The 14,882-nt window shown below is 43.2% G+C and overlaps 2 protein-coding genes across 14 annotated transcripts in view; one reads left to right on the top strand and one right to left on the bottom strand.

The window, feature by feature from the left end:
* nrg1 (neuregulin 1) overlaps window positions 1–14,882 on the top strand; it is a 61,498-nt gene that overhangs the window by 40,273 nt on the left and 6,343 nt on the right. For 3 of the 12 annotated variants that reach the window (XM_049021297.1, XM_049021291.1, XM_049021290.1), the window contains 3 exons: window positions 7,040–7,178; window positions 11,150–11,208; window positions 14,199–14,222. In XM_049021297.1, the coding sequence (XP_048877254.1) occupies window positions 7,040–7,178; window positions 11,150–11,208; window positions 14,199–14,222 (222 nt within the window). Of the gene's footprint in view, window positions 1–5,919; window positions 6,234–7,039; window positions 7,179–10,495; window positions 10,564–11,149; window positions 11,209–14,198; window positions 14,223–14,882 lie in introns of those variants that run through there. The other 9 variants (XM_049021299.1, XM_049021296.1, XM_049021295.1 and 6 more) reach the window with 5 other exon arrangements.
* The window catches only part of fut10 (fucosyltransferase 10), a 37,753-nt gene continuing 34,587 nt past the window's right edge, over window positions 11,717–14,882 (bottom strand). For both annotated transcript variants that reach the window (XM_049021309.1, XM_049021306.1), the window contains one exon: window positions 11,717–12,508. In XM_049021309.1, coding sequence (XP_048877266.1) covers window positions 12,466–12,508 — 43 coding nt within the window. In that variant the 3' untranslated portion in view covers window positions 11,717–12,465. The remainder of the gene's footprint in view (window positions 12,509–14,882) is intronic.

Genomic DNA, 14,882 nt, shown 5'->3' with positions numbered 1-14,882 from the left:
ATTTAATATTGCATAAGTCTTTCTGAATGCATGATAAATGTGCAGTTCATCCCTTCTAATGATGTAGGGTCAGCAGCTATAAGGAGAAGCTGGCTGCTTGTCACTCAAAGGTCATGGGTCATGGAGCAGGTTTTGGGCTGTAGTTGTGCATCCCAAAGTATAATTTCCTTTCTGGAAATGGAATCCCCACTGGTTGATTTAAAAACTGCTTTAAAATGGGCTCAGACTTACGGTTGCAGAGTGGACAACATTTTACATTTTCCCTCAGAAATTTTGACTGTGGTGCAGGTTAGCATAAATTTTGCTTTGCTGATTGAAGGATAGACCACCATTTCCTTGCAGGAGGCCTCATTGTCATCTTGTCTTGGAAACTATCAAGTCAAGCAAGCCTCCATTTGTTGGAGTCAGAGCTGGCGGGGAGGAGAGATTAAGGGAGCAATTGGGTTCACTGTTTCCGCTAATGACTCGACAGATTGGTGGGAGAAAGCTGCCCTGAGGGCCGTGGTGTGGGCCGGCAGCATGTCCATGTTGCTAAAGTGCCAGTCTTCCAGGCAAACAGCACTTCTGCTCCAAACGGATAAACTTGATAGATGAGGTCCTGAGGCCAATGCTCTAGCAAGGCTGGAATGAGGCGGGGATGCATGGTGACCCTGTTTGAGATGCTCCTTAATGTGAGAGCCTTGTAAAATGGCTGCTTTAGGCTAGATTAAGGTGCTTAATGTTTCCTGTGTAGTTGTTTGTATAAATGGCAGTGCTGAGTGTGTGTGTGTGTGTGCGCGTGTGTGTTTTTTTTTTTTAAATAAACAAAGCCCTAGTGCCGTTTGGCTCCACAAAAATGCTGTTCTTTGGGAAGGTGGTCCCTCCCCCCTCGTAGCAGCTGTCATTTCCACAGGCAGCTTCCTCCACGTGGCCAGAATGGCTGCTGGATTGATGGGAGGTGGCGCGGGAGTAATTAACAGATCGCATGACGCTCCCAAGTAAAGCAGATGCTGTTGCTCATATTGTGTAGCATCATGCCGCGCTCTGAACCTATAGCCCAGCATGTCTGCTGTCAGAATGTAGGCCGACACCAAGGACCTCCACAGCTCAGGAATACCCGAGCTTCTCTGCTCTTGGGGTGATGGGGAATGGCACGTGTTTTCCGAATTCTATGGTCTGAGGCTCTCTGAGTATGTCGTGAGTATGATGTAAGAGGCTGTTTTATCTTGGGGGTCATTATCCGGCTGTCGGATCCTCAGATGAAGATGGCCACCTGGAAGTGTTTTGTGGTCTGTGTTTTTGGTGAGTGACTCCATCCTGGCGGACTCAGGTGCCATCTCAGGCTTCTCGTGTTGGGACCCCTTAACTAACTGTGCTAGCTTATTGGACTCGTCCAGTTGAGGTTAAACAACACACCCTGTGTTTGTGCGAAAGCATTGGGGGTGCATGGTTTCTTCATCAGTCTGAGCCCTTTTGCTGACCATCAGGCAGGGACTCTCATTGGCAGTGTGCTATCGGAAATGTTCTTTCTCTTTACTTGGCCACCATATTTGTAAAATGGGACAGGCCAGCAGAGTCCTGTTTATAATGCCGCTGTTCTTGGCCAATGTAATGAGCCAAAGGAAATGCGTGACTTGATAATAACCCATATTTAACAATTTGTGCTTCACATGATAATGACATTTGTCTTACGATTCCCTTTTTGTTTGCGCTTTGTCCTTTCCTGTTAAGTTTATCTTTGTTTATGTTAAGTGTTCTAGAGAGAGGTACTGTCCTACTGACCTGTTTTTTGATACACTGTTTCCATTGCAAGTGAACTTATTGTAGGACGTCAATTAAAGAACTAGGTCTTATTAAATGGTTTTGCCACAGCATACATTTGACCAGTTTGTGAAAACTGGCTATAGATAATCATCATTCTTGTAATATTTGTATTACATATCCATACCAGTTAATTATTTTCCCCCCAGCAAGATGGCTTGATCACAAAAGAATGAAAACTTACTCTAAGGTGACTGATATGCTGTAGATGGTAAATCTCTCTTCATAGACTTGGCTAACTTCAGTATGATCATTCCGTACTGGATCGTGATCGGTTGTGAACCTTTGTAGTTTGTTGGCATGTGCAGCTTTCTGTAAGCGGAGTAGATACTGGAATGCATGATTTTGATTTTAAATATGAAACTCTTCATAATATATTCAAGAATGTGAGCTACACTAATAATGTAATCCAGTGTTGCCCAACCTTTTTTCTGCCACGGCACACTTTCCATAAAGCAGCATTTTTCAGTAAGTGTGCACGGTGGAAAAACAATGATGTAATCCATAGTTTAATTAGTATTCTTTCCTTTTTAATTGGTAAGCATCAGTAAATATTTACAAGCTTTTGTTGGCTTAATTATTTGCTTCCTTTACTTACTTTTACCTAGTTGGTCTTTTTTCATATGGAAATTCTGTGAAAGGGCTTGCTTAATAAGAGGAGGAATGATGAAGAATATATGCTGTGGAGTCTGTGACCTTCCTAGTCAATGCTGATTCTAGGCTAGACATGCAGCTTGGTGAAGGTCTCTTAGGAAATCTCATATGCATAAACCTGATAGAACAACCACACTAACTGGTCCACTGCACTGTCCCAGTTACTTGTGTTTTTTTATTTTTTATTTTTGTAGGGCAGCAAACGGCAATGGCTAAACGCAAACCATTATTTGTCGGGCTAATCCTTAAACAGGGCAAATCCTAACCAAGGAATGAGGATTTAAGGTGGACACTAGAGCCGCTAATCACAAATAGCAGCTTAACTATTTAATGAAGCTTAAGGGATGTTAGAGGATGTTTTATTTCATGCCAGCAAAATGCTTTCCAGTATTTACCTCAAGAATAAGAAACCATTGGGGAGGGTGTCCCTTTCTCCCTGCTATTTATTTGCAGTAAGACGGCTTTTATAAATTAAGCTGAATTTTTAACTTGATTGGTTAGCTTGTATTGGGCACTCTGCTGCAGAGTTGTAGGCACTCGGAGGGGCTGCATTCCCACGTAATGCCAAATTGGAAATGCCAGCTAGGCCTGCATTTTAACACTGCACTTAACTATTATTTATTGAACTGCAAGATGTGGCCTCAAGGCTCCTAGTCTGACAGGAAAAGTTTCCTTTTTGGAACTCGGTTCGATACAAGGACACAAACCTTCGCAAATGGAACTGGGATTTCAATGTTCCGAGCTGCAGTTTATCCCTCCTTCAGAAATAATTAGCCGTCTTTTATTCTATAAGTCCTTTTTAAGCATGTTTTTGTTCCAAGCTTGTGGGTGAGCGTATGAATATGTTACACATATAGATGTGTGTCTCAGACCAGAGGCGAAACTGGAATGTGCCTCTGAGGTAAGCGAGCAAGCAAACGACGCCGCACCCTCAGACCTCCCCGAGGGTGGGTGCGAATTGGCAGTCAGCGTGAATCGCGGGTGGGCAGGTGCCGGCCCGTGGCTCTGTGAAATTAATCATCTGCTGGGCCCGGCTTGCAGATGCTACCGACCTGGGCTGGTCGGTATGAGGAACGCTTGGCGCGGCCCGTGAAGCCCCGCCACTCCCTCGCCAGCCGAGGGGATGACTCACCATGTGAGACTGCGGCGTCACTATACGGACAGAGCTGTGCCGAAGAGAGCCGAAGACCTCCTCCCCTCCCCACCAGTGCACAGCATCTCAGCCCGACACTCCGCTTCTCTCCCTTTCGCCCTTCAGCCAAACCCTTTCCAGTGCCCGGTGCGAGTCGTTTCAAATCATCTGCTTAGTCGCTGAATTAAGGTGCAGAAGGTCTCAGGTCTAGTTTACGCTGCCTTGGATACCTCTGTTTTGTTACCATGTCGCTGCAATTAACAAACCAGAAATGCAGTTCTTAGGTACATTTAAAAAAATAAAAAAACACCTGTGTCTGGTATCAATGCCAGTCTGGCATCTTTCATCATATGTGGAATCCCCACAAACATCTCTTGTGTGCGCAGAAAAGCTGTTGTCGGATTTGTGAAAGAAAGCTTCTAATAAGAATTATAAAAATAAGCATATGTAATTTTCTTGCTGATATATATAACAGGACAATGTGCTCAAAAGGTCATGTTTGAAAATCCAGAGTGTTCTGTTTTATGAAGTGACCTTTCTGAGCTGTTTTAGACATTGGGGTTATTTTATTCATTTGAGATTTCAGGGTGTCCTTGTCTTTTGCCAGAACAGTGGTGCAGTGCATTGTGTTGTGTCCTTGACCACGCCCCATAGTCTGCCTCCTCCAATGGATGTTGCTGGACGCTATAATGTGCAAGGACTGCAGAAATCCCAGGCGTGTGCAGTGGGGGGCAGGGCAGGAGAAGAGAGGGGGGTGGGGCACTGCCTGACTGCCGCATTGTACCACATGTCTGCGTCCAAGTTTTGAGTTTCTTTTTGCGCAAGCAAAAAAAAATAAATAAAAAAATGGAAGCGGATCAATCCCCGGCGCCTCCTACTGTCGGACGTTCAGGAACGTAAAGCTCTGTTCTGCTGCATTGAAACTGAAACCCACACCGGCAGAAGGGGCTACTCTGCGGTCCCGTTGTAGTTTCACTTTACAAATCAGGCCCTTTTTTTTCTTTTTTTTTTAAAGGGGTCCTCTGGTGATATTCTTTGGATTACTGGACTATTGGGTTAGGGTTTATGGTTGTATTATTATAAAAACTTTTTAAAAAATGGTTTCCTGTACTACATATCATTAAGCAAATGTAATAAACATAAAAAAAAATTACGGTCTATTGCTGTGACATTTAGTGCAACTGTCTATGTGGTTCTTTAAATGAAGTGAAAACCATCGGATTGGGAAGCTGCTTCTGTCTTTCCGTGCTCTTTAGAGGACGGAATGAGCCATGGAGGGCTGCTGCAATGGCCAGGATCAATCTGAAAAGGGCAAGTTTTCCCTTTAGAATACCATGCTTGCTTCTGAAAGGGGTTCTCTTATTTGGCTCTCCCTGTCTGTCATGAGCATCTCCACATAGTGCAGCACAGGACTGGGGGGGGGGGGTGAAATTTGATCTATGATCAGCTTGCAATGAATGAGTTTTGCAAGGATGAATAAAGTGTGCCTTTATTTTCAACCAAAGTTTGTGTTTTTGCTGCTGCAGTGAATGTGAATGGTTAATCACATAAGTTGATAGTACTGTTTGGTTGACATTTATTCGCTTTGATACGACATTATTTTTTTGTTTTTGAACCTCAAGGATGTTATCATCCCTTGAGTTATGCCTTGTGTTTTGATGTCCATAATTGAAGAAAAGCAAATAATTAAATTTTGAGAAACAAAAAAAAATCAGTTACCTGGTTAAACAATGGCCATCGTGTTTGTGAAAGATGCTTTAGAGCACGCAGATGAAATCATATTTAGCCAGAAATGTTTTATACATGATGAGATCTGTGACCTATGAAATCATAATTTAAATTCTGATTTATATGTTAACTCAATTTTCCTGTCAATGGGAAGATGGAGTTAAGGAGCCCACAGGCTCATGTCTTCTCATTTTTAAGGACTGGCATCCAAGTCACGTTTCATTTACAACTGAATGGATAAGAGGGGCCATAAACATCTATATGACCACGGGAAAGTTTTTAGAAATGTCAGCTCCTGCAAAGCAGGCTGTTAATGGCGCAATTTGTATGTGCAATCACACGCCTGGTCTTGCGACACTTGAGAAGTCCACAGCATGGCTTTTGGGACGCCTGTCACTTTTATTGCATGTTGTTTCCCCCTTTTCCTCCCCCGATACTCATTCTGGGCCCCTAATCGGAGAGGCACCAATATAAAGGGGGAGGATGATGCGTGTCTCACGTCAAGCGATCCCACTTGTTTATTGAAAATGCTGTTCGCTTTTTTTGTTTTGTTTTCCCCTCCCCTGGCAGGCGCTCTGATTGCTCCCTGCCTATTCGTTTTGCCCTAAAGCCACAGAAGCCCGTCCAAGTTCTGACGTGCTTTCTGCCACAGCTGCATTTCTGTGATGCGTAAGATCTCCCAATGCCAGCACTGTGACGTGTAGCTGAGGCAGAGGCATTGGGAAAAGTGCTTATTTAAATTGTTTGAGCTGTCCCCTGCAGTAAGGGCGAACAGGTAGCGGCAAGGCGGACTTTAGAGACGCACGCAGAGCGCTCGCAGCTCAGGCAATCGATCCTGTAGGGAATCTCATCTCCGTTTCGCGGTGCAGGAGAGGGGAAATGCATCTCCACGTGCCCAAAGCTCACAGAAACTCCAGAGGTGAGCCTCCAAGCCATGAAGCTCTTTAGTGGGATATACAGAGATGTGTTTTAATCTGATGAAAGTATTTGAAGAGCAGTTAAGTTTTTTTTGTGTTAATTACGTAAATGTTCTGTGTCTTGCTACTTGCCGAGCAATGGGTTGGCACACTGTGCTAGGTTATTCCGTATGTGGCGTCCGTAGGTTCTGGGATAGGCACCGGACCCCCACGACCCTTCATGGGACTTGCGGGTACGGAAAATGTATGGATGAATGTCTTGGTACTTATTGTATGAATTAATGTAATGTAATACGTTATGTATCGCTTCATTTGAAGTAGTATTGTTAGTGTTCTTTGCCGTCCCTGGCTGTACAGGTTTCTTAATTTACTGTGCTATGTTTCTGCTGAAACTGAGTAAAGCAATTACTCAGGATTTGTATAGCTGATTACTAATAGTACAACCTTTTTGACGAAGGTGAATATCTTTCATTATGACAAGAATCATATTGTTGATAATTTTCTAAGATGAATAGAGACAAGTGTCTCGATTTTTGCAGATTTTTAATTATTTTTTTAATTATTATTATTTTATTATTTTTTTTTTTTGCATTTGGAGAGTGAGTAGCAGACCTTAGCAGTCCAGACTGTCAGAGTAATGTCCTCTTATCCAGTACGGGCAATAGGTGCAACTTCCATGCAGCTGATCCCCACATCGGAAAGGGTAACCTTGTGGCCAGACCAGACATGGGCGTTTGGGAGTGCTGGAATGGATGATGATGATGTTGAAGATGATGATCTCCCCCCCCCCCCCTCTGCCTCCTTGCAGCAGTCACCAGCACCACACCTCCCGTGAGGACCTCAAGCCATGAGACACGCTGCCCCGAGAGTCAGAAGAACTACTGTGTAAATGGAGGAACGTGTTTCACCATCCAAGTCACTCCCGGCACCAACAAACTCCTGTGCAGGTAGGACGTGTTGACCATCTCCCTCCGGCACAGCTGGAAGGTGTTGCCAGGATGATCAGAATACTGACTGATGCTCATCTGCCTTTTGGCTAACACTAACATTTATTTAATATTCAGTGCCCAGAGGATGTTTAATGTTTCCCCCTCACTTCAAATTTGTGCCTTTTAATTTATTTATCTGTAACTTTTAAGAGCTCAGAATTCATCTTTTTTAATACATGGATGTTGCTTGAATTGTATGGCTGCCTACATCGTTTCACTTTTTGGGTGGAAAAACAGGGCAGAGGTGAAGGTCGCTCTTTGTTTAAAGTACAGATGTCCGCTGAGGGTTTATGGTAAATTATTACACAGCGACATGCCGGTGGGAAGAATAAAGGAGCGAATAAGGAACCTCAGTCACATGGGCAAGGGCCCCCCATACTTTGATGCCGAGCCGTGCCAGACCTGCCAGGTTAATGTTTACGCACTGAGGCTCAGAGGGCACTGCAGGTGGGGTCTCTCAGAAGATGCTGTAGTAATGGTCCCGCCCCCACGCACACACGTGGCATCTGCCAGGGTGCCAACCCAAAGTCTGACACTCTACCACTTACAGGCTGTCTGTAACACCCAATACCTGGACCTCTCTCTACAGTCACCCATTCTGCTAAAATTTCCCTTATTCCAGCACCTCTTAATATGACAACATGGGGCTTGTTAAACCTTAAACAACAAATGTGAAGCTGCCTTGATGGCAGATGGCACAGTGAGGCTTTAATATGTTTTCCCAGCGCTTAGAGAGGCTGCTGTGTGGCTGAAGGGCACATTTTCAGAGCTCGCTCTCCCTGCCCAGCACTGTGTGTCATAATGCAGTCAGTGATCAGGTATCAAGTAGCAAATGTCAGCAAATTTTTCGCTCAGTTGCAATTTACACAATTTTCTTTTGGTAACATTTAGAGTGGAGTTGAAAGAAGGAATATTAAACATTGCATTTTGTGCTATAGCAAAGGTGAAAAAATCTTGAATTCTTTGCAAGTGTGTTTGTATATGTGGGGCCATACATGGCATTGTGGGTTAGGAAGCTGTGTCTGTATCTGGAAGGTCGCTGGCTTGAATCCTGTACCTGGCAGAGTAATATCCTTGATGGGCCCTTTAGCAAGCAAATTGCTCCAAGGGTGCCAGATAAATGGCTGACCCTGCTCTCTGACCCCAAGCTTCCGTGAGTCTCAGAGGAGAGCTAGGAGATGTGAAAGTGGCAGATTCCCATGTGCCTGTACGAATGTTAAATAAGTGTATCTTTATTATCATTATTACTCAATTCCTGTACTAATTTACTTATGAATACAGCTGTTTTCCTTCCATCAGTTGTGATCTTTGAGCAAGGACAGTGTGATAAGAACAGTACATCACATAGGAAATGGAAAAATCATGATGTACGGGTCTGTAGACTATGTAACTCAGTGACTAAAGTGCAGCTTTTAAAGCTTTCCGCCTCCCTTCAGCAGCAGCTGCAGTGCCGTCCGGCTGATCGCTCAGTTTTTGAGATTTGGGAGACCTCCAATACAAACTCAGGAGAGGGCTGCGGGTCCTTGGTGCCGCTTGCTTTAAGCACCTGGCGCGGATACGGACTGGCCCTGGCAGTCATCCACCGGACGCATAAGAGGGGATGCTTACCGTCCACCGAGGAATCACATTTCACCTTCAATACTTCAGTGACTAAGCAGAAAAAATCTTGCTGTCTCCAAAGGCTTCGTTCTCCTTTGCCCATGCCTGTAGATCTTGCAGTGATGGGTTATCAGAACTATCTAAGCCTGCGCAAATGGCCCGTCTATCCCATATCCTCCTGAGAACCGGGATTTCTGAGGTTTTGACCCAGTTCCTCTAACAGTGACAGGAAGGGTAATCAGTACCCCAGCTGCACATAGGAAGTGGGCATGTTTTAGCTTATCTGAAGCTTAATGGTATTTCAGTGACTATGAATATGACGTTCATGTGAACAAAAATCATTCCAGTATACCTGGATCTAAATGTAGTCTGTCAGAAAAATGTTAATGGAAATATGTTAATTAACACATATCTTGCATGAGTATTAAAAATGATTAATCTGTGTTATGATTAACCAAGCACTATAGTCCCAAATGAAGTACAGAGTATACAGGTATGTGTACTGTACCGGTATGCAACACTTCCTTACTAAGGCGGCAAATCAGGCCAGGCCATCATACATGATTCCTAGTGGAATGGCGAGTAAACAGTTAGGACTGAGAGAAGGGAGACACACATTTAAACTGAAGTGATGTTCCACTCTTCTCTGTCTGGGGCCCAGCTAGCAGCATCCAACTAGTCCTACAGTTGTGAGGGTACAGGGACAACATCTGTCATGCCAAAATACCCACTTAAGGATGGCTTCACCTCACCCTGCTGTCATCTGTCACCTGATAGCTTAATGAAAGACGAGCATTGGAACAACTCAGTCTTGGCCTAAGACCTTCATTCCAGACTATTTTTAATTCCTTCCTTATTATGGAAAGTCTTGTGTAAGCCTGAAATGGTTGTATGGGCTTGAGGCAGCGATAGGTGCTGAATGTCAGGATAATTCATCACATCTGCATGGTTGACAGTCTGCCACAGTGGTGGAGACTATCTAATGGGTGACTAAGTGGACCATAAACAGGAATATCCTCACTTGTGTTCGACACTCTGTCTGACTGAGGTAGCCTTATAAATGAAAAATGAATGACTCTGCAGCAATGCACCATTTCTTTGCAGTGTTTCCACCGTGACCTGAAAAAAAGGTCATTAACCTTACAGGTGACAATGGATTTTAGTGCTCCAGCAAGGAATGACAAAAATTCCTGGCAGAAACTCATGTAACATATCTGCTTGGCCATTGTGTACAACTATATGTATAGCTGGATTGGAGGGACTCACTGTAACATACGGCAGTATCTTTTATTACGTGGAAATGGCCATAATTACTGAATCAACCAGACAAACAGCCAGGAAGTCGAAGACAAATTATCACTGTGATAATTGGGCTTTTTGAAAGCTAATGCCACGCACGTATGAGAGGGTAATCACCACCCCCTACACTGTATTTCAGTGAGACTTTATCACCTGTTTTCAGCAAACAAGTTTGTAGTTTGTTCTAAGCCTTGCTTTAACCTGTTTGCTGAATTTAGGTCGGAAGTGGGTTTTGCTGTTTTCAGTGAAGTTGTGAAGAATTGAAGCAGAACGTGCAAATATACAATAAAGGCCTTTTTCTCATCACTGTGCTGAGAAGGTGTTTTGCATGATTTGTATTATCAGTACTGTGTATTTATTCCATTTTTGCCCCTTAGGTGCTTACCAGGATTCAGTGGGAATCGATGTCAAGACATTGTGCCCATGAAAGTCATGAACCAAAAACGTATGTGCATTTACTGAACCAAACCGCACGTGTCATCTCTGGTGTTTAATCCCTCTTTCGAAGTTCCAATCACTGTCTCCTCCCAAGGGTTCATTCAGACCCAGACAGCTGATTCATCCTTACACACCTGTGGACTCACTCTCTCTGTGTGTGTGTGGGAGTGTGTTTGCGTGAAACCTAGGAGGAGTCCAAAAGATGAATCGGCAAAAGCGGCCATTTTCATTGGGCATCACACCTCTCACATCCCCTGTGTGCCATTGTCTAAATAATCATAAGGGTCGGTTTAAAGATTCCGACTCAACAATTTGCTGCTGCGTCGTGGCCTGCTCCATCCTAATCCATTTTAATTCCAAATAACAGTGGAAGTTCACACGCTAACAGGGCTGTTTAGACACTGATTGGCACTTATTTCAAGTAAGTATGTTTTAACAAACATGAGAGCGTGATGTTTGTAAGACATTCTTGTTCCTTGACAGCCTGACACCAGCGATGCACGTGGGTATATGATGGACTCTGGTGTAAACTCACTCGTTTCTTTCTTCTCTTCCCTTCTCTTCTCTCTGTGACTTTTTTGTTTCCCTCTCAGGTGCCCAAATGAATTTGCTGGTGATCGCTGCCAAAACTACGTAATGGCCAGCTTTTACAGTACGTCTGTCACCTCTTCCTGTCTCTGCTTGGACTGGAGCATGCTCAATCAACACTACTTCCTGTTCCTTCATTTTCTCCTCAGATTGCAGGCAGATGAGGTTTTATGTGTGTTTTTATTGTGTTGTGTGTCTTTCCCATACTTGTTCCTTGCATGTTCAGACTTTTTGCTTTCGTGTTTAAGTTCCAGTTACCAGCCAGCTCCATAAACTTAGAGTAGCTTCCAGGGACTGTTTGAATTTGGGAAGATTCTTATCATCTAGTAGTAGCCTGTTAATACAGTCTGCTAAATACTGAGTCACTATCAGATATTTGGGTGCCCTGAGTTCACTTTGCTTAAGAATTTCTATTTCGTGATGAAGAAACTGTCAGTACACAACAGTAAGACAGGATGACTGCACTGCAGGATTCTATAAACCCAATATGTACTATTAACCTTTGGCTTAACATTTAACAGAAAATGAATTACCATCCTGGTCAAGTATCTGTGTAATATTTATTTCTCCCCCCATTTGGTTAGTGAAAGATGTCTAATAAAGAAACAGATTAAATGGCTTAATCGCAATCAGCTGTTTGTGCCCTATCACGATTTATCTCGATACAGCATTCCAGTTAATATTTATTTCAGGGATAACGTATGAGACAAGGAAAAGACCTGAAAGGATAAACACCAGGGCCAGGTGTATTTTTAGCCTCTGCTGCAGCACAGGCCATTGGGAATCTGTTACTCTCAGCCCTCGTTAACCACGTGGTTGTGGAGATGGAACCAGGCCATCAGTAGGAAAGGAGACCCTTCTGCAGGATGGAGAACCAGGATTCCAGGATGTAGACTGAGAAATGGCATAGAAGCGTCCTTGACAATACAGGGGAATGTTATTCATGGTAAAGGACAAGCAAAGATGCTCCGTGTTTCCCATAATGCATTTCTGCCAAAGTGGAACAGCTTGCATGCTTTGGGAATGAGGCCCAGGTCACAGGGAACACCGAGGTAGGCTCGTTAGCGGCAGCCAGGATGTGGTGAGCTGGCCTGTCTCTCGCTGCAGAGGGAATGCCTCACAGACAGGGACTGTCACATGCCTCAGGGCTCATGGGGTAGCCAACAGTCGGCATTAATGTCACAGAAGTCTGTTCAAAGCATCAGCTCCTTCGATGGCCTGTTTCTGCAAGCTGCCGCATATAAGTCTGTCATTTGACACGATGCCAGCTTGCAGGAGAAAATAGTAGGCGTCAGCATGGACTGAGGGACAACCTGTGACCTCACAAAAACGTCCCCCTCAGCTGGGTTGTTGGTACCTGTCTCCTAAACAGTAGGGCACAAAAAACAAACTTCACAGTAAGACTGGATTTTGACATTTACTGAAAGTAATTACAAAACCAGTTACCACTCTTTCAGTCATTATTATTCATTACATGCAATGCTTGACACAGCCAATTTGATTGATTTGTTCCCATTAGTTTTGATCTGCGCAGTACTAATTTGAATAGTACTGATTTGCCTGCTCTTTAAGGAAGAGAAGAGGGGAAAAGCTTTCTGTTGTCGAGAGATACTCTCAAAATTCAATTAGATGTTTTTCTGCAGTCACCTAAACTGGAGAAGCGTGTTCTATTTTTTTTCAAGAGTTGGCATGTCCTCTTTGCCAGCAAAAATCAATATAGTAAACCAACTGGAAAGGAAATTTCCACTGTGCTGTCAGCTACCATTGACATTCATTACAATCATTTTTGCGGTCTGGTAGAAGTTTTTTTTTTTCTTGAGATTTCATTCATTTGGCCATAACTTTTTGCAACAACTGATTTGTGTTTGAGATATACTCTTGGAGAATTTGAATATTTAATGTAGTTTTCACACTCGTAGAACTCTTGGCTACCCTGAGATTTAATGATTATTCGGTTGGCAGGATCAGTATGAGTGAGATCTTGGATGTCAAATTTAGGGAAATTTTGGTTTTGTTATTTGAATTATGCCCTCCAGTGCAGAACAAAGTAGAAAAATACTGTATTTTCGCTGTGTGTTCCATCAATTCAGAAAAAACACAGGTGTGCAGTCAGTACTTTCCCATAAGAAAGGTATTTTGGTTCTGATTAGTTAAATACCTACATTTGATGAAATCTCTTTTTTCATTCAATCATGCTGATATATGGTATACGTGTTCCTGAATCCAACGGACACCCGTGCCATGAAAGTATTACAAGAATACATTTTTTTTTTATTATTATTATTAAGCCATTTTTTAACCGTGCACATAGTAACCTTTCGTTTCACAACAAATTAAAAATTGCTGTATATAGTTCAGTGTCCTGGAGTGAACTATACCGTGAGCAGTAGCTCTCACAGTAATCTTAGCCTGAGAGAATCATCGCTGCCAGCTGGTTTGCCCTACGGTATTAATTAACAAATGGAGAAACTCATTTGATTCACTTGATTTTTCTCCTACTGGAAATAATCAGCATGTGTGTTTGGGTGCTAAGCTGTAACGTGTAGCGTATTTTAACAACTGCAGTTAGTGTGGAGAGCTTCGATGCACGATTCATCGCAGCATGACAATCAATGGAGACCCATCTTATTGTAATAATATGGACACTAAATCTGCCTGATGTTTCGAAGTTAGTCTGATAGATGCAAACAGTTTGCATGCGCATGCTGCAGTATTTAAAGTTTTTTTCCAGTATTTATATCTTTAATGATTTCATATGATTGAATACAGTAAAATTGCTGTATTTGAACTGCTAGTGTTTCCTGATAGAAGAACATCACTTTTTCACTGAGTATTATTTGACAAGGATTGTGTTAGAGATCCTCTCAAATGTATAGTTGAAAACCATGTGTAATATTTATCATTTTAAAATGCAGTTACTTATATTTGCAGTGGTATTTCCCACAGCACATTCAGGAGAAACTGATTAGATTGTGTATACATGTGTAAGTGACTGTGTTCATGAACTCTTCAACTCCTTTTTCTTTCTGTGTTGTCAACTTTCTGTGTTGGCAGAGCATCTTGGGATTGAATTTATGGGTATGGACTGCTCATTCTTCCTAGTTTGCAGATCTAGGCTTCCTGGAAGCTTCAGCCTGTCCTTCAACTCCAGTCAGTTTCTTTGTGCAAATGAAGGGATCATACAGCCATAACGTGTTCCATCTCACATGTGGCCAGCAGTGGAAACACCTGACATCCGTGTCCCGGTGTCAATGTGACGCACCGCTGTAGATCCGGTACATCATCTATAAACATAATGCCAGCTTTAATGAGGACTGTGAATGACTTCTTCAATTATTTATGGCCAAAAGACCAGACGAGCACCATAAAAGCAGTAGCTTGCAATCACATGTGTTCACATCCAGATCGAAGCCAATATTAGGTCATAAAATATACATAGATAGCGATAGAGCCCTACATATCCTGTATTTACAGTAATAATGCTGTGTTCAACAGAATGCACTTTCTGAGTCTACATGAAATCTTAGTGGTTATGCTGTATAGAAAGATCCCTTCAGACTGCTTCTGCTTTGCTTCCCTCCCCCCGCATGCTATGTCAGTCGCAAAGCCCCCACCCGCCCCCCCCCCCCCCCCCCAGCTCCTCCATTCATCTCCTCCTTTCTCCTCCCATCTCTCAATTCTCTCAATCACCATCTGAGCTGAGTGATTCCCGGTCTCCATCATCTTCCACGTCTTCCC

Source organism: Brienomyrus brachyistius, chromosome 7 (assembly GCF_023856365.1).
Source record: "Brienomyrus brachyistius isolate T26 chromosome 7, BBRACH_0.4, whole genome shotgun sequence".
In the NCBI taxonomy this organism is placed as follows: domain Eukaryota; kingdom Metazoa; phylum Chordata; class Actinopteri; order Osteoglossiformes; family Mormyridae; genus Brienomyrus; species Brienomyrus brachyistius.
Note: the sequence above shows the minus strand (reverse complement) of the source record. Positions and strands in the feature narration are given on the sequence as shown.